This window comes from Mustela erminea, chromosome 4 (genome assembly GCF_009829155.1).
Source record: "Mustela erminea isolate mMusErm1 chromosome 4, mMusErm1.Pri, whole genome shotgun sequence".
NCBI lineage: Eukaryota > Metazoa > Chordata > Mammalia > Carnivora > Mustelidae > Mustela > Mustela erminea.
In genome coordinates this window covers 47155515-47180179 of record NC_045617.1, presented here as the reverse complement: position 1 = coordinate 47180179, position 24665 = coordinate 47155515, and the positions used below count along the sequence as shown (strand labels likewise).

Genomic DNA, 24665 nt, shown 5'->3' with positions numbered 1-24665 from the left:
CTTACCACTTGGGTATTCACTGGAGTAGCACTTTTCATTTCCTTCAAGAAATTTCCCTTTAAATTCACAACTTGGCTAACTTGTTGGTTCAAAAGGCCCACCTTTCAGCCTATCAACTTTTGATACTTTCCTCACTAAGCTTAATCAGTTTTAGCTTTTGATTTAAGATGAGAAGACATTCAACTCTTCCTTTCACTTAAACACTTAGAGGCCATTGCCAAGTTCTTAACAGGCTTAATTTCAATAATATGTATCTCAGGGAATTAAGGAAGCCCAAGAAGAGGTAGAGAGATAGGGGAACAATGGCCAGTGGAGCAGTAAGAACACACACAATTATCAATTAAGTCCACCATCTTATATGGATGCAGTTTGTGGTACCCAAAAACAATTACAATAGTAATACCAAAGATCACTGATAACAGATCACCAGAAGAAATACAGTTAACTCCTAAACATCATGTGTTTAAACTTTAGTATGCATCCACTTATATGCAGATTTTTTTCCAGTAAATAGAGTACAGTACTTAATTAAATGTATTCTCTTCTCTCTATGACTTTAATAACATTTTCTTCTCTCCAGCTTACCTTATTCTAAGAATACAGTATATAATGCATAGAAGTATGTGCTAATTGACTATGTTCTCAGTAAGACTTCCAGTCAGAGAAGTTAAGTTTTTGGAGAGTAAGAAGTCATGCATGGATTTTTCACTGCAAGGGGAAGTCAAGTGCCCCAACCCCAATTTCTTCAAGGGTCAACTAATACTAATGAAAAAGTTTAAAAAATTAAGAGAATTATAGAGACACGAAGTAAGAAAATGCTATTAGAAAAATGGCAATGAAAGACTTACTCAATGTAGGACTCACATAGACCTTCAATTTGTAAAAAATCCAGTGTCTTTAAAGTCCAATAAAGTGAAGTGCAATAAAACAAAGTATGCCTGTTTGCATGTACATACACATACACACATAACCTCTACACCACACTGCTTTTTTTCAAAGCATCTAATATTGAGTATATTAAATTTTACTTTAATATTATTTAAAAATCCTTTTTTCTTACTTTTAAAAAGTATGTACATATACATTTCTTAGGTCATCTATAAATATTTCTAACTTTGGACACAAAAAGTGATTATGAAATAAATCTTAAAATTATTTTCCAGAAAGTCAAGTTCTTATGGAAAACAAGAAAATTAGAAGCTGAATTATAAGCTCTACTTATACATATCCTTTAACTACTTGGTAAGTTCTGTAAATACATATACTTATCATACTTATCATAAGTAATGTAAAAAGTCATTATCCCATTTAACTATAACACAAATACTTTTAAAATAAAACCCAAATTATATTCATATTTATAGTATAAACTTAGAATGTGTAAAAGAAAAATCATTTTTTGAAGCCAGAAATAATACATTTTGTTCCATTTTATAGTTAATATTAGAATGCCATTCTATAATTTCTGATTTATATTCAGCAACCAATACCAGAGTTTAAGTGTTCCAACCTTAAAACCTCTGAATTTTTTAAGGAGATAGGTGATTACCTTAATACTCTGGAATATATTATGCTGAGATTAATAATCTCTGCTCCATGGTAGTATAGCATTAGCTCATTTCAGTGACTAATGGGGGCTCTCTACATAACTGGTGCTCAATAAATAATTCCATAAAACTTGCCTCCTCTTTTGTTATTTATACTGTTTTCCTTCCTAACCTATCCATAGTGCTTGCTTCAACCCTCGTTCAATTCTCATATAAGGATATAAAATTCCTTATATCCTTAATCTCTTCACAAAATACTCTCGCTTTCTTGCCTTAAGTGTAGCTTTCTCCTGAATATGCTCATTTCCTCCATAGCACATATAACCTAGGACCAGAGGATATAATCAGTTTCTGGTTTCCTAATTCTATCATTTATTCCTTCACCCTTATTTATAAATCCTTGCTCCTGAAAAAGCTCAGCTCGTGAAAGGTGACTAGATCATGTATTAAGTCAGAAAAGGAAAACTGGAAATTTTTTAAGTGTCCCAACTGTGATCAATTGTTAGTGGCTGCTAACAGGTGGAAGAGCATTTTAAGGATTCTGAGGACCTAGTTAAGCTCAAATGAACACACATACACACAAAGACGCTGCATTATGCAAAAAGATGAGCATGTCAACAGTAGCAAAACCCATGGAAGTGGAAGACATCATCCAGCAAAATGAACTAAGACCAAAGATCAAAACTTTCCAATATATCAACTCAAATTTTATAATTACATATATTTAAGAACTCAAGTTCATTCAACTAAAACTAGTAACACTGAGTTTCAACAACAAATTCACTTGAGAAACAATATGAAGAACTCTATTTTTGTGAAATGAAAACAAATGCTAGAGAATCAGTAGAAGCTCAACTTTTAAAAGTAGTATCTCTATGGTGCCTTCTAATTTCTAACACTGCTTGCACAAACATCTCATAGTTTTATGGTATTTAACACAATCTAAATATGATTAAAGCTAACACAAAATCTAAAATAGAATTCGTGAAGTTCTGTTGGATTTCTTCATTAAAATGTTATTATCCCTTCAACCCAGTTAACATAATCCAAATGAAAAGATAAACTATCAAACACAAAAGTTCTCTTTAACCTCTGAAAGCACTCAGACCGTACTTCAAAATACCTGCTTGATATAAACCCCACTCCTGGAGAACAGATCCACCAACTCTGGATGATGTTTGCTATTCTGGCTTCCATGCCCCAGGGTGAAATTTGTATTATCTCCCCAAGTGTAGACATCTGTAGGATCTAAAAAGTAAATTAATTTTTATACTTTTATATTTTAAAACAATTAGCAGTTGAGTTCAATTATATATACACTCTATTCATCAGTTTACCTCAAACAGAGACTCTTTATAGGAACTAATTCAACCAGCATATTTAGAAAGACACTGCCAAGATTATTTTTTACATTATGGAACTATTAACATATTATCTAATTCTAGGAATAGAAACAAGAAAATCCAAATCATCACAGGGCTATCTCAATGTTAGGAACCTAATATTTGTTCCTTGTTTTATTAGCAGCTAATTTAACTGCCAAAGGAGTAAAATCACCTGCTGTAGCCACTTAGTTTCTATGAAAATAATAATTATAGTTATTTAAATATAGAATGTTACCAACAGATAAATAATATACAGTAATATTATTTATATATTATATACATACATGTAAGGGTTCTAGATGAAGCAAATGTGGTATCTGTTACTGTTCCTACAGAAACATTAACTTTAGTAGTATGCTCTTGATAGATGCAAAAATCAGACTTATAATCAGAGTAATGACTATTTTAAAGTGGGATAAAACTTAATCACAGCTAAGTTTATGATCTAAGTTTTCATTTTTACTTTGAAAGGCATATAAATTTCTTGAATAGAATTATAACTGTAACTTGCAATATAGTACCCAAGGTAGAATAAAAATGAAAAATGTGTCCTTACTTAGCTTGCTCACTACTTAAATGCAAATTGTATAGAGTGGCCCATTTAAAACTCTTCTCCTTTTCCAACAATTTCCATTTCCAAAATTCAAAGGCAAACAAATTAGAGAAATAAGTAAAATCAGAAAAATCAGAAGGATGTGAGGGCAAAAGAATCACTTCTTTTTTCCCTCTACCGTAAGTACTGATGTTACTTTCTGGATGGATGCACTTTCTGGATGCACTTTCTGGATGTAGTTACAATTCTGTCTTCCCACTTAGGGTGTGCTTTTACTCTTACGGACATAATATAGGTTGAAACTGACATTATATAGATTGAAAATAAAAATGCAAAATAAATCAATGTTCTGAATAAAAGCCCAAAATTACCAACTAACATACATTAAGGTATAAGTTCTTTGCAGATATCCATACACAAATAAATTTTCTCAGGTATTTTAATAAGAACAAAGTTTCATTAAAATTTTCTAAGTTGGGGGCACCTGGGTGGCTCAGTGGGTTAAAGCCTCTGCCTTCGGCTCACGTCATGATCCCAGGGGCCTGGGATTGAGCCCCAAGTCAGGGGGTGGGGGGGAGTCTCTGCTCAGCAGGGAGACTGCTTCCTGCTCTCTCTCTCTCTCTTTGCCTGCCTCTCTGCCTACTTGTGATCTGTCACGTAAATAAATAAAATCTTTAAAAAAAATTTTTTTTCTAAGTTGTACCGTAATGGAATATATCTGTGGAATTTTCTTACCAGTAGGTTTGAATACTACATGAGTTGGTCTATCCTTCATTACAAGATCCAAAGCTGATAAGCCTTCTTTGTCTTGAATATACAAACTAACACCATGCTAAAATTAAAAAAAAAAAAAAAAAAAAAAAGAGGAAAAAAAAATACATGTTACTTCCAATGCTCACCCACATTTTTTCACACACAGAAGAGAACTAAGAAAAATCAAATATCTAATTTTCAAGAACTAGAAAACCTGAAGAAATAAAATAAGTAACATTTAAAATCAAAATGAACTAGATATGAAAATTTTCTATGATGAGGCAAGTCCGGCTGCCTAGAAGGCCTTAGCTCTGGGTTTCTCTGTGCCTGTGCATGTACTACATTTTACGTAAAGAGCCATGCTCCATGTCTAGTTCAGTTAAGGGCTATAAAGACATCAAGGTAAACACAACACTAATATTAGAATTTACTGTTTATAAATATAATGTGATCACACAGGCCACCTCTCTTCTTGCTTAAACTTTATTATATCCAGTATTTACATTTAAGACAATTATATTCCTTTATTTCTATTTGTGTGATACAGGTTTTCATCTTTGTATTTAAATTTTTTATAGCATTCTTTAATTGTGACTTCTTATAAATCATATATAACAGTATCCTTAAAAAATCTGAGACTGTATGTGTGTATGTGTTTTAAGGATGAATTTAAAGTAATCTTTGTGTCTTCACAGTTCAAAATCAAACATGAAATAGAACATTTTCTATCCCACTTATTTAAGGCAGTTAGCACACCCTATCCCTATTCATCATACTTTTCTATCTTTTAAAATATAATGGGGGGGAGGCAGGAGGGACAGAGAGCAATGTTCAATTCCTATTGTTGTTATCTGACTAGTTTTTAAATATAAAATGTTCAAGAATAATTTTTGGTATTTGCTGATAGTTTAGTAAGATATCCAATAATTAGACTTCTCTCTATTTTAACCTGTGCAAGATATCACTGCCTGTCTGTACACAGCTCGTTTGGGTAGTTACAGACAGAGAACTATAAAGTTATTAAACTCTGTGACGCGTTGGAATCCTCTGTTTTAGGTTACTTAGGAAAGAAGAATCTCCTCTTATCTTGTAACAGTGGATTCCTAATAAACTAAAACCAATTCAAAATTCATTATGTTCTAGATGGTTATAATACTTGATGTCACAAGGATTGTCAATCAGCAAAACATACTAAAATGAGCTAACCAGTAAAAAACGAAAAAAGAAGTGATCTAAGATTTTAATGAATTTAAAATCATGTGTTACCTATTATCTTAAAAAAAATTAGATATAATAAATCACGTGAGAAGCCATGAGTTTCTTTAATCTTTTAAGAGAAAAGAAGGCAAATTCCGACAAAGTGCTCCAAGCTATAAAGGTGACAAACGGGATCCCAGAAACTTAGATCCCTAGAGTTTATTTTGCCAGTTTTATAAATTTTCCTAAACTTCATACAATCAGCTGGACACTAGTAAGACTACATATATTTGCATCACCCTAAGGAGCCCCAAATGTATAAGACTACCTTTGTTTGGCCATTAGAGCTCCTTAGATATAGTAGATTTTGACATTTTCTAATATACTCATCTTAAACTTTAAAGGTTGAAGGACTAGTGTGTAGTCTATCCTATTTATTTAAAGATCAACTCTTTACATATCCCCAAAACAGTTAAGTAAATCCATTACTTTGTTAAATAGCATCTTAGTATATACCAGGCTTACAAGCCTGAGCACTTCATGGGAACGCTCTACAAGGAGCAGATGCACTTTAGAAACAGCTATTCCACTATGAACCAGGAGTAACATTACTGAATAGGTCTCTCTGCAAATACAGAGAACTGTTTTTGTTTACTTTGACTGTCTTCCTCAAAAGCAAAGTATAAGATAAAGATGGCATACAAGTAATTTTCCTGGGAAGAGATCCTAGAAAATGAGGACCAGAAGAGTAAATAAAAGGTGGAAAAACCAATACAAGGATGTGTTATCAAGTAGGTCACTATTAAGGCTTGTTTGTGCATGATCCTGCCAGGAAATTATGGGAACCTTATACAATATATCATGTCGGAGGCAGGCCCCTGGCCAGGGCGACCTCCGCCATTAAAAGATGGCGCCTGGCTAGTTGCCAGGTTAGGATTGCCTCGTGAGACTAAGCGGAACGCCCAAAGAGGAAGTAAACAGCATTGGTTGCTAGCGAAGTTGTTCGTTTAGGTGCACAGCCTGATTCGCTCCCTCCTATACCCTGCTCGCTGATTGGTCATATAAGCATATATAAGTGTATAGACTTGCGGAAATAAGGAGAGAGAAGATGCATCCGAACTGGGGCTTCTTGTCGTCCTTGCGCGTCGAGGGCGATAATATGACAGAATAATTCTCCAGTTGAGGAATAAAAGGGGTAAGGATTTACCTCCAGTTCCCATTCTTCATTAGCAAAGAGTTGCTCTAAAAGGGTTTTAACTCTCCTGTACTTTTGGATGGTCATGCATGAATGCCAATCTCTGGCACATAAAGTAAGAGGCATTAGATACTAGAAACAAGGTACAGATTTATACCTATACAAAATGCTAGATGCCTGTGCACAACTGGCTAGAGTAAGAGATGAAGCCAAAATTAGATGAAGTGTTCAGGAAAAGTACTTGATACACACTAATTTTTCCAAACTGGTTATGAGCTAAACTGAATGAGTTTAATATGGCTCTCTCACTATTGCTGCCCATATACTGCCAAAAATGTTAGAATCAAAAGACTACCTTGAGACTATAACTTCCAGTGGGCAAAGGTGGGATGTATTCTACTCTCCTTCTTTCAAGCCTATTCTTTAAAGCTTTGATAGTACTTTTGGATACACTGGCTAGATGCCCTCATACTAAAGAAAACAGAAAAATAATCATTCTCTTATATTCAAATGACAGTTTTAAAACCATAAACTAGGAATAACTTTAATAAACTGGCCCTTGCTGTCTAATTATCCTAGGGCAGGGAGGTGGGAGGGCCCTTCAGAGCAGTTCTACTTAGTTTATAACTCTTCTATTTTAGTTTGAGGAGATTTATCTTGTTTATAATTTGACAATTAATTGTATTGCTCTGGCTCATGACCTGTTCTGTTTTGTGAGGTATCTGATATCCCTCTAATAAAATAGCTTTTGCTTAGGGAACCTTAGTTAGCTTCTGCTTCTATAAAATAAGAACTCTATTTATTTAATTACTTGGTTTTGGTCTATCTCCTTCTACTCAAACAAACAAAAAAAAGAATTCTGTCTGTCATGTTCATTACATATCCCTAGGACCTAGATTATTGCCTGGCATACATCACGTACTCAAAAAAACATTTGTTCCAAACACTGTACAAAAAGTATAGCATTTAATCCACACAACCTTATGAATAAGATGGTTCTATTTCCAAATGAAGAAAATTAAAGCAAGTTTTTCCAGAATAGTAAGTAAACCACCACTATGAAAAAACAATAGTATAGCAAAACAGATACAGCAGAACCCTACAAGCATAAACACTCTTTGCCAGCCACTCATCTTGTCATGGAATCAGAGTCAAAGAAGATATGCATAAAATAGGCTCTCTTTTCTCCAGCTTTTGGTAGACAAATAGTTTCTGCTGAGTTTTTTGGTTTTTGGGGTTTTTTTAACTTTGGCAATCTGGAGCTGACAGTGTGGGAGTATATTTATTGTACAATTTGTTTTGGCAATTAAAAAGTCTTGTAGCTATAACGTTGTTATCAAATTCAATATATTTAAAATGTATTTGTGTATGATCTCTCTCTGCCAACCATAATACCTTAAGGGCTACAGTTGTCATAATACCTTATATGCTACAGGTGTCGAGAAGTGGAACTGACATGCACACTCCAATCGCTGCAGCTCTTCCAATTTAATGATGTTGAAAGGTCAAAGGGAAAAAGGATATGCTATGTTGAGACTTGACTACTAAATGGATAGGAAAAGGTTTCTGTGTGGGAAAATTTTATCAGTGCAATGTATCCACTATTAGGTATCTATAACTGAGCAGTAGGCCTATGATGATAATAAAAGGCAGTCAAGATAAGCGCAAGGAGGCCGAAGCAAAAATTTCCTGGCTTCTCTTAGCCAAGGAGGAAAGAATGATTGAGGATTTCTAAAGGGATATGAAACCCCAAAGAGAAGAAAGATCCAAAATTCAGACCAGACCCTTTTTCAAATTGAAGCCCCAAATCCTGACACCTGAATTGGCAACACCTATGACAAGAGAAAATCCAAGGATGCTCTCAAGCTTGACAGGACTGGCAATCATCCAAAGTTCTAGCAGAAACTGGAAAAAAGCTGAGACTATAGAAGTGGCAAAGGGTAAGAGCAGGGCTGATAAGATAATTTTAACTCTTACCAACCTAGCTTTCTAAATAAAACAGATTAAGGTAAGAGAATTAAAGCATCTAAATCAAATGTTTTAGATGTAAGAGGAATGAATTAACTGGTAAACTTTTTAAAATCAAAAATAGATGAAGACACTGAAGATAAGCTCCCTAATGTGACCATAAGTTCCTTGAGGACAGAAGTGTTTTGTTCTTCTCTGTGTCCTCTACAAGCATAATAAAATGCCTATACCCCCCAAAAAAACAAACAAAAATTTTCAATTTAAAACTCATGACTTCTGAGTTTTTAATGTGCACTCATTAGTGAAATGACGTTGGAGTACATCTCAAAACACTTCATTATTTGACTATACAGTACAACAAACCTAGATTGAATCTACTTGATGGGAAATATCAAATAAATTAAACTGATTCTAATTATTGGCTTTTACAACTATAAACACTTTATCCTAGCCAAACAAGAAATAAGCATACTATCCAAAAAAATAGTCCCAAATGTTGTATTTCAATAACGAGTGCCCTTTTAAAGTAGTTAATAAAAGTAGAAAAGTAAAGCATTTTTCTTAAGAATACTAAAAGATACATAATATGGGTTAAATGATAAAAGGTATGGGATTCACTTCAAAATAATGTGAGATAAACAAAGATGGTAGAGACATATATAAGACACAATCAGCCAACAGTGCATTATGTATTACAAACTTTGGTATATGTTTAAAATTTTGTATCATAAAAAATCTAAATAAAAATATATATGGGATTTGAATTCTAAAGATTAGTCAGTTACAACATCAAACGACTAAAAAGAACAAACTCAAACCTCTGGAAAATAAATGAAGTGTTTGAAAAACACTAAGAAAAACATATGCCAGACCAAATAGTTTTAAATAAACAAATGACACTTACCTTCAATAGAGACCAAACACAATCAATATGTCCATAAAAAATGCTTCTGTGCAAAGCTGTCCATCCTGATTCCTTGTCTTTCACCGAAAGATCCACTCCTTTCTCAATAAGCCAATCTAACACTCCTTTCTTTCCACAAGAAGAAACAAGGTGGAGGGCATTTCTGCCAAAAGCATCTTTGATAGTTGCAGCATTGTAACAATAACTGGAGAGAAAGGCCTTAATCTGATTTTCATTCCCCTTTGTTACCACAGAAAGGACATCCAAAGCATGTTTCAGGGATCGACACTTTGATGTGCAGTCAGGGATGGAAGAATTCATCCTAATTGTTTTTAGACTCCTTAGTTTAGTTCTTTAAAATAGTCAGTTAAGACTAATTTTTTTTTAAATTAAAAAGCCAGGACAAAAAGGTACTATTCAGAAAGATTTATAGAGAATAAATGACCTGTTTAGGATTATAATTTAAATCCTCAATGGCAACAGTATAAAACTATATATCTTTGTACAATTTACTTTGGCACTTAAATCAAAAAATTATAAATAGTTCTATAAAGTTTATATCAAATACAAGTCCTTTATTTAAAAAAAAAAAAAAAGCACTTTCCACAGTTTATGAATTATTCCTGGAGTCAAGCACCAAGGGGGAGTGAGGAGGGGAACTCCCCCTCCACACTGTCTGATCCTTTTAAATATCCATAATTGCAAGAGTGACCTATAAAAGGAAAGAGAGAGAAAGTTAAAAAAAAAGTACAAAATCAGCCTCTTGCTCTCAGATACTTTACAACCACCTCTATATATAAGTGCCCCTAAAAATAAATAAGTAAGTGTCCCTAATTCCTATTTCAAAAAAATAAAAGTGTACCAACTTTTCAGCTTCACATCCACAGTATTTTAGAACTACATTAATCATCTTCACATCCTTTTTTTCTATTCTGCTTAAGATTAACCTCTGTATCTCTGGAGTTCACCTCTTTCTTTTCAAAAGCTTCGTTTCTTCTCCCTTGTATTTTTACACTCTACTAGCCATGTCCCCACAAGATATAAGCACACTTAAATCCACCATCTTTATAACTTTATAACAATTATATATATTATAACAATTATAACAACAACCATCTTTATAACAATTGTTATAACAATAACAATCACATCTCAAACTATAATTTACCCCCAAAATTGTCTCATTGCACCCACCGCCCATCACCATCACAATAACCAACACTCTCATCATTCACTTTTTACTAAGGGCCAGGCGCTGTGATAATGTTCTCTGTGCCTGGAAAGTCCTTCACCATAGGACCATAGGAGGAGATGATAATTAAATATCAGGTAGCAAAACAACCAGGTATCAACCTGAAAAAAAAAGAACTTTAGATACTTACTTTATACCTTACACCAATATAAATTCCAGATGGATCAATGACAAACATACAAATAATACCATAAAAGCACCAGAAGAGAGCATTTAAGACTCTTTTTTATAATTTCAAAGTACAAAAGGCCTTTCTAATAAGTATGGTCTGAAATTCAAGAGTATGAATAAAAGATTAATACATTTAATCAGTTTAAAGCCTACATTAAAAAATTTTAAGACAAAAAAGGAGAAAAAGCTTCTTTAACATATAGTCTCTACAAATAAGAGACCAAATAAATAAAACTCAAAGAATAAGACATTTCTCAAAAAAAAAAAAAAGAAGAGGAAATTTAAACAGATTTTTAAAAAGAGACTCACCTCACTCAAAAGAAATATAAATTAAAACTATAATGAGATACCATGTGACAACATGAATGGAGCAAGAGAGTATAATGCTAAGTGAAGCCAGTCAGTCCGAGAAAGACATACTATATGATTTCACTCATATGTGGAATTTAAGAAAAAAACAAATGAGCAAAGGGAAAAAAGAGAGAGAGAGACAAATCAAGAAACAGACTCTTAATTATAGAGAAAAAACTGACAGTTACCAGAGAGGAGGTGGGAGGGATGGGTAAAATAGGGATTAAGGAGTATACTTGTTAGTGATGAACAAAGGGTGATTCATGAAATTACTGAATCACTACACTGTACATGTGAAATTAATATAACACTGTATGTTAACTAACTGGAATTAAAATAAAAACTTTTTAAAAACTATAATGAGATACTATTTTTATCCATCAAAATAGGAAAGATCAAAAAGTTTGATATTACTATGTACTGACAAGACTGTAAGAAAATACATACCCTACTCCATTGCCAGTAAGCATATAAACTCATACAGTCTGGAGGGCAATTTAATATAGTTATGAAAATGTAAACTATACCTTTTTTCTGACCCAAGCAATTTTACTTCTAGGAATTTATCTTGGAAAACTGTATCTATGTGTGAAATGGTGTTAGTATAAGAATATTCACTGAGTCATTGTTTGAAATAGTAAAGCATGGAAATTAGAAGTAATTATGTCCATAAAACAGAGTATTACTCATGTATCAAATGAAGCAGCTATATATTTTCGGATATGAAATAATCTACAAGATACACTGTACAATGTCCTTGAAAATGAGATGTGTATCAATACCATTTATGGAAAAATTGTATTTGCATTTACATATTTATGCTTGAACATGCATGAAAGATGTCTAGAAGAAGACACAACAAAATGGTTAAGAGTGGTTCCTCTGGAGAAGAGCACCAATAGCTGGAGACAGAAATGGAAGGCAATCTTACTTGTATTTTACTACAAACCACTTCTGAATGCTTCACCATAAGCATGAATACCTATTCAGAACTAAATACCTAAAAAACATAAAGAAATGTTAATATATTGATTAGAGAGGCTGTAGGAAAATACAGAAAACTCAGCCACCAAATAAAGAGCTTCTAGTTTTTTTCCAATATGCTACCCTGTCTGCTTTGCCCTGTTTGGATCTGGAGAAATGAAATACAATTTGTCGACTATTTGATAAACTACTATCCCTCAAGTTTTTAACTACCTTAAAGAAAACTAACCACCTACATACCAGAAATTTTATAACTAGAGTGGATGACTTTACATTCAACATTTCTTCATCTTTTTATTTATCATCTCCTAAATATTTTTATTTCAATATTTTTGTACTCTCAACTTCATTCTATTTTATTTTAGTCCTCTGGATTTTAAATTAGTGAATCCACTTCATAATGGTTAGATACAATAGAAACTCTATGTTAATTCTCTTCTCCAAGGTATTGATCATAAATACTTAATAGAACTGTTCTAAAACCACAAAAAAACCCAAACAGCCAAAGCTATCTTGAGAAAGTAGAAGGTGAAAGCATCACACCCCAATTTCAAACTATGCTACAAAACTGTAGTAATTAAAACAGTATGATATTGGCATACAAAGAAACACATAGATCAATGGAACAGAATAGAGAGCCCAGACATAAACCCATGTATATATGATTTACAACAAAGGAACCAAGAATATACAATAGCAAGGGGACAATCTCCTCAATAAAGGGTGTTGGGAAAATTGGACAGCCACATGCAAAAGCATGAAACTGGACCCCTATCCTACACCATACCCAAAAATGAACTCAAATGATTTAAAGACTCAAATTTAAGATCTGAAATCATAAAACTCCTAGAAAAAAACACAGGCAGTAACCTTCCTGACATAGGTCTTGAAGATGTTTTTTTTAATCTGAGGGCAACAGCAAAAGCAACAAAAGCAAAAATAAACAAGTAGCACCACACCAAATTAAAAAGTTTCTGCACAGCAAAGGAAACCATCAACAAAATGAAAAAGTAACCTACTGAATGGGAGAAAAATTTTTGCAAATCATACCTCTGATAAAGGGCTAATTGATATAAAGTATCCAAAGAATTCATACAATTCAAGAGCAAAAAACTAAACCATCTAATTTTAAAAATGGCCAAAAGATTTAAATAGATTTTCCAAAAAAGACATGGAGATACCCAACAGGTACATAAAAAATGCTGACCATCACTAATCATCAGGGAAATGTAAATTAAAACCAAAAGGAGATAACACCTTTCTCCTTTAGAATGCCTATTATCAAAAAAATAAGAAATAATTAGTGTTGCCAAGGACATAAAGAAAAAGGAACCCTATACACTACTGGTGGGAATGTAAATTAATATACCCACTATAGAAAGTACTGTGGAGGTTTCCCCAAAAATTAAAAATAGAACTAACCTAATACCCAGCAAGTCCACTTCTAGGTATTTATCCAACGAAAACAAAACACTAACTCCATGTTCACTGCAGCATTATTTACATTATTTACAATAGCCAAGATATGGATAAATGGATATCAATGGATAAATGGATTAAACAGTTATATACAAGGAGAGAGAAGCAAGATGGTGGAGGAGTAGCAAATTGATATGACATCAGGTGCCAGGAGTTTGGCTTATCTTACCAATTCCTTTTTTAGAATTTTCTTAAAAATTTTCAACTTTACAGTCATATTCCATCCCTTCATTGTATTTACCTTCATTTTTGTACATATATATGTTCTTCTTTCTTTAAAATTTTGGGAGGTAGTTTCTTCTAAGAGACCAAAATACACCCAAAATCTGTTCTATCCACCATTCTAATATATATATGTACATTTTTTTTCTCCTCTTGTTTCTCCCCCCAGTTTTGGGTCTCTTGTGATTTGGTTAGTTTACATTTTTCTGGGCTCTCTGTCACCCTTTTAGCATTTTATTCTCTCATTCACATATTCTTATCTGGATAAAATGACAAGGCAAAAAAACTCACCACAAAAAAAAAAGAGGCCGTACCAATGGCTAGGGACTTCATCAATACACACATTGGTAATACGTCAGAACTACAGTTCAGAATGACGATTATCAAGGTGCTAGCTGGGTTTGAAAAAGGCATGGAAGATATTAAAGAAACCCTTCCTGGAGAAATAAAATCACTTTCTGGAGAAATAAGAGAACTAAAATCTAATCAACTTGGAATAAAAAAAAGCTATAATGAGGTGCAATCAAAAAATGGAGGCTCTTACTGCTAGGATAAATGAGGCAGAAGAGAGAATCAGTGACAGAGAAGACCAAATGACGGAGAATAAAGAAGCTGAGCAAAAGAGAGACAAAGAACTACTGGACCACAAGGGGAAAATTCAAGAGATAAGTGATACCATAAGATGAAATAATATTAGAATAATTGGGATTCCAGAAGAAGAAGAAAGAGAGAAAGTGGCAGAAGGTATATCAGAGCAAATTATACTAGAGAATTTCCATAATATGGCAAAGGGAAGAAGCATCAAAATCCAGGAAGCACAGAGAACCCCCTCAGAATGAATAAAAACAGGTCCATGCTCCGTCATCTAAAAGTAAAACTTACAAGTCTCAGTGACAAAGAGAAAAATCCTGAAAGCAGCTCAAGACAAGAAGTCTGTCTTGTACATGACTATATACAATGGTAGAAATATTAGACTGGCAGCAGACTTATCCACAGAGACCTGGCAGGCCAGAAAGAACTAGCATGATATATTCAGAGCACTCAATGAAAAAAATATGCAGCTAAGAATACTATATCCAGGTAGGCTATCATTGAAAACAAGAGAGATAAAAAGCTTCCAGGACAAACAAAAATTAAAAGAATTTGCAAACACCAAGCCAGTCCTACAGGAAATATTGAAAGGGGTCCTCTAAGCAAAGAGAGAGCCTAAATGTAGTAGACCAGAAAGGAACAGAGACAATATACAGTAACAGTCACCTTACAGGCAATACAATGGCACTAAATTCACATCTCTCAATAGTTACCCTGAATATATGGGGCACATGGGTGGCTCAGTGGGTTAACCCTCTGCCTATAGCTCAGGTAATGATGTCAGGATACTGGGATCGAGGCCCACATCAGGCTCTCTGCTCAACAGGGAGCCTGCTTCCCCCTCTCTCTCTGCCTGCCTCTCTGCCTACTTATGATCTCTCTCTGTGTGTCAAATAAATAAATAAAATTTAAAAAAAAATAGATACCCTGAATGTAAGTGTAAACAGGCTAAATGCCCCAATCAAAAGACACAGGGTATCAGAATGGATTAAAAAAAAAAAATCAATATGCTGTCTATAAGAAACTCATTTTAGACCCAAAGACACCTCCAGATTTAAAGTGAGGGGGTGGAAAACAATTTACCATGCTAATGGACATCAAAAGAAAGCTGGGGCGGCAATCCTTTTATCAGATAAATTAGATTTCAGGCCAAAGACTATAATAAGACATGAGGAAAGACACTATATCATACTCAAAGGGTCTGTCCAACAAGAAGATCTAACAATTTTAAATATGTATGCCTTTAACATGGGAGCAGCACACTATATAAACCAATTAATAACAATATCAAAGAAACACATTGACAATAATAAAATAATAGTAGGGGGACTTTAACACCCCTCTCACTGAAATGGACAGGCCATCCAAGCAAAAGATCAACAAGAAAAGAAAGGCCTTAAATGACACACTGGATCAGATGGACATTACAAATATATTTACCACATTCCATCCCAAAACAAGAGAATACACATTCTTCTCTAGTGCACATAAAACATTCTCCAGAATAGATCAAATCCTGGGTCACAAATCAGGTCTCAATGGGTATCAAAAGACTGGGATCACTCCCTGCATATTTTCAGACCAAAATGCTTTGAAGCTAGAACTCAATCACAAGAGAAAAGTTGGAAAGAACTCAAATACATGGAGGCTAAAGAGCATCCTACAAGAGTGAATGGGTCAACCAGGAAACTAAAGAAGAATTGAAAAAATTCATGGAAACAAATGAAAATGAAAACACAACCATTCAAAATCAGTGGGACAGAGCAAATGCAGTCCTGAGAAGAAAGTAAATGCGGTCCTGAGAAGAAAGTATACAAGCCTTTCTCAAAAAACAAGAAAGGTCTCAAGTATACAACCTAACCCTACACCTAAAGGAGCTGGAGAAAGAACAGCAAAGAAAGCCTAAACCCATCAGAAGAAGAGAAATTATAAAGATCAGAGCAGAAATCAATGAAAATGAAACTAAAAGAACAGAAGAAGAAATCAATGAAACTAGGAGCTGGTTCTATGAAAAAAATTAGTAACATTGATAAACCCCTGGCCAGACTTATCCAAAAGAAAAGAGAAAGGACCCAAATTAATAAAATCATGGATGAAAGAGGATAGATTACAACAAACACCAAAGAAATACAAACAATTATAAGAACATATTATGAGCAACTATATGCCAGCAAATTTGACAATCTAGAAGAAATGGATGCACTCCTCGAGATTTATAAACTACCAAAACTGAACCAGGAAGAAATAGAAAACCTGAACAGACCCATGACCAGTAAAGAGATGAAGCAGTCATCAAAAATCAACCCAACAAACAAGAGCCCAGGGCCAGAGGGCTCCCCAGGGAAATTCTACCAAACAGTTAAAGAAGAATACTTATTCTACTGATATTGTTCCAAAAACAGAAATGGAAAAAAAACTTCCAGACTCATTTTATTACCTTGATCCCAAAACCAGACAAAGACCCCACCAAAAAGGAGAATTACAGACCACTATCCTTGATGAACACAGATGCAAAAATTCTCACCAAAATACTAGCCAACAGGATCCAACAGTACATTAAAATGATTATTCACCACGACCAAGTGGGATTTATTCCTGGGCTGCAAGGTTGGTTCAACATCTGCAAATCAATAATGTGATGCAATACATTAATAAAAGAAAGAACAAGAACCATATGATCCTCTCAATAGATGCTGAAAAAGCAGTTGACAAAGTACAGCATCCCTTCCTGATCAAAACTTCAAAGTATAGGGATAGAGGGGACATCATCAAAGCCATCTATGAAAAACCCACAGCAAATATCATTCTCAATGGGGAAAAACTGAGAGCTTTTCCGCTAAGGTCAGGAACACAGCAGGTATACCCACTATCACCACTGCCATTCAACATCCTTTCAGAAGTCCTAGCGTCAGCAGACAACACAAAGAAACAAATCAGCAAAGAAGTCAAACTCTCACTTTTCACAGGTGATATGATACTTTATGTGGAAAATCCAAAAGGCTCCACTCCAAAACTGCTAGAACTCATGCAGGAATTTAATAAAGTGTCAGGATATAAAATCAATGCATAGAAATCAGTTGCATTTCTATACACTAACAGCAAGACAGAAGAAAGAGAAATTAAGGAGTCAATCCCATTTATAATTGCACCAAAAATTATAAGATACCTAGGAATAAACCTAACCAAAGAGGCAAAGAATCTGTACTCAGAAAACTACTAAAGTATAAAACTATAAAGTACTCGTGAAAGATATTGAAGAAGACATAAAGAAATGGAAAAACATTCCACGCTCATGGATTGGAAGAACAAATACTGTGAAGATGTCTACGCTATCTAAAGCAATCTACACATTTCATGCAATCCCTATCAAAATACCATCAACTTTTTTCAAAGAAATGGAACAAATAATAAAATAAATATGGAACCAGAAAAGACCCCAAATAGCCAGAGGAATGTTAAAAAGAAACCAAAGTTGATGGCATCACAATTCCAGACTTTAAGCTCTATTACAAAGCTGTAATCAACAAGACAGTATGGTACTGGCACAAAAACAGACACAGAGATCAGTGGAACAGAACAGAGAGCTCAGAAATGGACCCTCAACTCTATGGTCAACTAACCTTCAACAAAGCAGGAAAGACTGTCCAATGGAAAAAAAACAGTCTCTTCAACAAATGGTGTTGGGAAAATTGGACAGCCACACGCAGAACAAAACTGAACCATTTCCTTACACCACACACAAAAATAGACTCAAAATGGATGAAAGACCTCAATGTGAGACAGGAATCCATGAAAATCCTTAAGGAGAACACATGCAGCAACCTCTTCAACCTCAGCTGCAGCAACTTCTTCCTAGAAACATCGCCAAAGCAAGGGAAGCAAGGGCAAAAATGAACTATCGGAACTTCATCAAGTTCAAAAGTTTTTGCACAGCAAAATAAAGTCAACAAAACCAAAAAACAACTAACAGAATGAGAGAAGATATTTGCAAATACCAGATAAAGGGCTACTATCCAAAATCTTTAAAGAATATAAAACTCAACACCCAAAGAACAAATAATCCAATCAAGAAATGGGCAGAGGACATGAACAGACATTTCTGCAAAGAAGACATCCAGATGGTCAACAGACACATGAAAAAGTGCTCCACATCACTTGGCATCAGGGAAATTCAAATCAAAACCACAATGAGATACCACCTCACACCATTCAGAATGGCTAAAATTAACAAGTCAGGGAACGACAGATGTTGGAGGGGATGCGGAGAAAGGGAAACCCTCCTACATCGTTGGTGGGAATGCAAGCTGGTGCAGCCACCCTGAAAAGCAGTATGGAGATTCCTCCAAAAGTTGAAAATAGAGCTACCCTACAACCAAGCAATCACACTATTGGGTATTTACCCTAAAGATACAAGTGTAGTGACCCGAAGGGGCAAATGCACCTGAATGTTTACAGTAGCAATGTCCACAATAGCCAAGCTTTGGAAAGAACCTAGATGTCCATCAACAGATGAATGGATAAAAAAGATGTCGTAGCTATATATAATGGAATACTATGCAGCCATCAAAAGAACTGAAATCTTGCCATTTGCGATGATATGGATGTAACTAGAGGGTATTACACTGAGCAAAATAAGTGAATCAGAGAAAGACAATTATCCTATGATCTCCCTGATATGAGGAATATGAGAGGCAGAGTGGGGTTTGGGGGGTAGGGAAGTAAAAAATAAAACAAGATGGGATGGGGAGGGAGACAAACCATAAGAGACTCTTAATCTCACAGAACAAATTGAGGGTTGCTGGGGGGAGTGGGGGGATGGACACTGGGGAGGGTATGTGATCTGGTGAGTGCTGTGAAGTGTGTAAGCCTAACGATTCACAGACCTGTACCCCTGGGGCAAATAATACACTATATGTTAATAAAAATAATTTTTTTAAAAAAGTTATATACATACAATGGAATATTACCGAGCCATTAAAAAGGATGAGCTCTTGCCATTTGCAACAACATGGATGGACCTCAACGGCATTATGCTAAGTGAAATGAGTAAGAGGGAAGCAAATGGCATATGACTCTCTTATATCAGATTAGGGGTGGGAGGGCAGAACTGGATGAACTGGTTTGTTTTTGTTCTAAATAAACTGAATAAATTTTAAAAACTTAAAATAAACTTAAAATAAAACTTAAATAAAATAAATAAATAAATAAAAACTTAAAATAAAACTTAAATTCCCCAAAACACTTTTCTCATTTCAGTTTTTAAATACATATTTTGAATGACAAAAGAAAAAACAGTTATGAGGCAACTATTTGGAGGGACATATATGAGTTTACTATAAGTGTAGGGGAAACTTCTGTGCACCATAGATAGATATGAAACATTGCAAATGTGCACTTTCAACTCCCATTTCAAACCACACTAAGAGTCAGAAGTCCTAAATCTAACTAGTTCTTCGCTATTCTGACTTCCCCATCCAGAGGTGACAGCATAGAATTAGGATTCCCAATCTTTTCTAGCTCCAGTTGTTTCTGCAAGTCTGTATGTTTTATAATTTGATATAAGGCTTATAACATTATCCCCACCTTAAATTGTTGATAGGTATAAAAAACAAAGTGTTTCTTAGTTGACATGAAGAAAAAAGTAACAAAGCCTTAAGTAGTTGAAAACTACTTAACTAAACTTAACTAAACTAACTAAACTAAAACTTAACTAAACTACTTAACTTAAACTAAACTAGTTTAAACCTACTTTAAAACTACTTTTCCAGAAAACTGGAAAAAAATATACATAGCAAAATAGTCAATTAGAGTTAACTTCATTTTTTTGAGGATCTAAAATATTTCCACCTTTGTACTTTCAGTGTATTCATAATACCTGAAAAGAACTACTTCCTGGCAAATAACTCAAACACTACATGAAAAAAATCAGAGTACAACCAAAGAAAATTCTCTAATTGTTACTATACATAAGCAATTACAATGAACAAAAAGGGGAATACTAAATGTAAAAATGGTAGTATACTATAATATATGGAGAAACATACAGAATACTATGAACATAAATATGGAAGTGACTAAGAGCTAGTGTTTCTTAGAGCCTTACATCTTTGGATTCAAATACAGCAATGCCAGCTGTTACTAGTTATGTAACTCTAAAAATTACGTAAATCTCTTATTTCTTCATCTGAAAACGGAAACAATGTCACCAACCTCACAGCATTACTGTAATGACAAATGAAATTGCTTAGCCTGGTACCTGCACAAAATAGGCATGCAACAAACGGTAGCTTTTATTACTATTATTTCTTCAGTAACAAAAGGGTAACAAATTTAATCTCAAAATTCATGTTTGAGTTTCATTGCCTCTGCTACCTGGTTTCCATGCATATTTCTCCAATTAAAACATATACACTAAGGCTACCAAAATGATCTCCAAACCTACAAATACTTTTAGATACTTTCAGTTCTGTTCTTAATTTACTTCGCTGCTTTTAGTCATTAACACCACATTCTCCTAAGTATCTGGATGGAATGAGAGGGTTCTCCTAAGAACACTTTTAATTTACTTCGCTGCTTTTAGTCATTAACACCACATTCTCCCAAGTATCTAGGAAGGGATACTGAAAGCATAGGGAACTACTGAAGCATTTAAGCATGGGCTCTCTCTCACCCCTTCTTCCAAAGACATTACTTCTTCCCCTTACCTTCAAATTTTGGAGCTCTCAATGTTCCATCGTCAGCCTTCTCTTCCTCTCTACTTCATATTCTCCCTGAATAATTTCAATCTCTTTCTACCTTTTAACTGTAACCTATATGCTCATAACCCCCAAATATGTCTTCTACCCTCACATCTTTCCTAAATTCCAGGCCCATATTTCCAATTACCAGTGTAAATGTTATTTATGCATTTAACAAATGCTTACTGAAGGCAAAGAAAGCAAGGGAAATAAATATTTACTAAGCACCTACTACATATTGGATATTTTACATCACAGAGAGGTTAAATAAGCCACCCAAATCATAGCACTAATAAAAGAGAAGTTGGAATTCAAGCACAGATCTGTTTAACAGCAAAGTACAAGCTATTTCTTCTATACTACACTGCCTCTCCAGTGCATCCACAGTAGGTCACAGGTACTGGGAATACAAAATAAATATGGTATAAATATTTTAGATAACATAATAAAAATATAGGTTCATGGATAATACTTAAGTGAAAGTATAGCTCATTTAACATCTGTATTCAATGAACAAAATCTATTATCTACTATTGTCTCTACCATCAAAGGGTCACAGTTTGATAGAGAAGACTGATTATATTTAAGCAAATGATTAAAACATAAACCTATGGTAAAGATAAAACAAGTGACTCATAGGAATAGGGAGTTGAGAAGAGAGAGACAGGGAAGATTTCCTACATTAGGATGAGTACATGTTTGCCTGATAAATTCAGGGTGAGTAGCATTCAAGGCAGGGAGAAAAAATATAAATTAAAGCACTGGAATCATTTTAGTCTATTCTGAAAATTCCAAGTAATTCAGAAGACAGAAAACAGCGAGGCTTAATATATACACCAGGGTGGGACAGATTATGGACAGCTTTCTGTGCCTTTCTTTAGGGATAAAGAAAGCAAGCAATTCAGAGACACATTTAGATATTTAAGATCTTGAATATATAAGATGTGGTGATAATTCCAAAATTTCTAGCCAGATTATATATAATGGCAGCCAAGAAGTAGAGTAGGGGGTAAATACTTTGGAAATCAGAAAAAGAAAAGAAAAAACTTTTGAAAATGCAACAAATAAAAATTAACGGGGAAAAGTTGTTTATATGTGACGAATACAAAATGTTGATGGGAAACTGAATTGTAACAGTACAGCTAGCTACAGGCAATTGTTCAACCTTGGGAACTAGCCCACCACAAAGGCGTTAGCCAGTAGAGGTTGAGCCCTCAACAGTGACTCATAATTGTTCCACTTATCCTTGGTTAGGAGTTTAGGTATCTTCCTAAAACACAAATCTGATCATGCCATTCTGACAAGTCCAAGCCTAATATCTACATTCTATGTGTGACGGTTAGCCTTGGGACGTCAGGAAGAGAACATCAATTAAGCCTGTCAATTAAAACATAGCCCATAAAATTCAGACTCTAAATTCAGAACACCAGAGGTAGGAACCCAGGTAGACCACTAACTAAATGATCCTAGGCACATCACAATTTCCTAAATTTCAATTCTCTCACTTAGAAAAAGTGGCAACAAATATTTATAACTTGGATTGTTCTGAAAAACAAATGAAACAGTTAATTCATATGTAATCACCCAACACATTTTTTTAAAAAAAGAAAGGGGGGGCTTATATTGATATACAGGTCAGAAAACGGCATAACTTTTTTAGAGTCCTTTCTGCTTGGAATGCTTTTCACCCAAACCCTTACAAGACTGCCAATGTGTCCATGTGTTAGTTACAGAGCATCTACCATCTTTTAAATTTTGATATGGACAACCTACATAAATTTCAACCTCATATTGCCTTTTTATATATGAGCACCTTCATTTTACAATGAGGAAATTTACATGAAAGTTTAAATTACAAATACAGAAAAGTTTAAATTACAAATACAGATAAGTATATCTAGATTCTATCTATTCTACTCTACCCAAATTACTCTCTCGAAATGCAGTTAGGTAATCTTTTTTAATGAGAAGTAGAACAGTGTACTACAAAAAAATTACCCTTATTTGTAGTCAGAAGAATTGGGATCCTACTACCCTTAGCCAGATAAAACCTTGGCCAAATAACTTAATATCCCTAATCCTATTTCACCATCTGCAAAGTTGGTGATAATAACTTGTCCTGTTAGGATGGACCTTGACTACACGAAGATTTTAAGTTCTCAGGGAAGGGGGAACTGGGGACAGGGTTGTCATTATTTCTTCACATTTATATATATATAAATACATATATATTCAATAAACAGACTTATTTATAAAGCACTAATACCAAAATATCTTCCTTTTAAACTTGCATCTATATTAAATTGTTACAAAGCTACAAATTATAACTCAAAATTGAATTTAAAAAATTTTTAATTCCTTCTGTAAGCCCTGAAAATAGTTCACATAACAATTTTAAAACACAAGAACTTGCTTCTTTAAGAGATTAGTAATTTCCCTTCATCAATATTGTATTTTAGTAAACGTTATCTCAAATACTCTCTTGGTACTAAAGATAGAGACTTCAATACCTTACCGATGCAATATCCAGTTTCACAACAGACAAATTCCGCAAATCTTAGGGGTCAAACACATCTCTACATGTAGCAAAAAAAATTACTGATCTATTAATAACGGTAAACTGATTTTGATACCATTTATAATAATAAACCGAGTAATAATGAGCTCCTTTATGTAATAGGTGAATTCATTTATGGTCTATTGAACTACATACGGTCCTAAAATATAATGAGAGTAAAAGAATGTAGTAAGCTCCTTCACAGAATTTAGCGTCCTAAGAACCCTCAATACAAGTTCTTTTTTTTAATTTAAATAATGAAACATCCATTTTAAAAAATTTCTTGAGATAAACTATGCTCTAACTAAAGCTTCTGCAAATACCTGTAACAAATTCTTTTTAGAAAACACCTTTTTGCCCTCATCTATGTCTGTTTCTAAAACCAATACAAATCAAGGAATTCAAAACAAACAAACACACAAAAATCAAGAAGTAGCTACGCAAGGATGTGAATTGGTACATTATGAGTGGAGAAACACTATTACTCATTAAAAAAAAAAAAAAAAAGTCCCAGTCTTTCAGTAATTCTGATAGATTTCGAATTTCAAACGCCATACTTCGAAGCATGGAGGGAAGGGGAGCAGGGGGAGTGCTACATCAATTTCTGCTTCCTGAAAAAAATATCTTTAAGCTTTATTAAGTATGTTGGAGAACAGCAGTCAAGGATGTCCGGGCTTACCAATTTCGCTACTGACCTAAAACTTTTTTAAAACCACACAATGTGTTACAATAAAAAGCCTCTATCCTGTCTTCCTCAATCCCAAGAACCGATTCCTTTTCACACAATGGTCAATTCACACAGAATTCCAGAGTCAGTAT

At 34.1% G+C, this 24665-nt stretch overlaps 1 protein-coding gene across 2 annotated transcripts in view; it reads right to left on the bottom strand.

Moving 5' to 3' along the window:
* Nucleotides 1-24665, bottom strand: part of IBTK (inhibitor of Bruton tyrosine kinase) — a 96524-nt gene that overhangs the window by 71289 nt on the left and 570 nt on the right. For both annotated transcript variants that reach the window (XM_032339186.1, XM_032339187.1), the window contains exons 2-4: nt 9503-10214; nt 4221-4317; nt 2671-2795 (exon numbers count right to left, since the gene is read on the bottom strand). In XM_032339186.1, the coding sequence (XP_032195077.1) occupies nt 2671-2795; nt 4221-4317; nt 9503-9823 (543 nt within the window). In that variant the 5' untranslated portion in view covers nt 9824-10214. The remainder of the gene's footprint in view (nt 1-2670; nt 2796-4220; nt 4318-9502; nt 10215-24665) is intronic.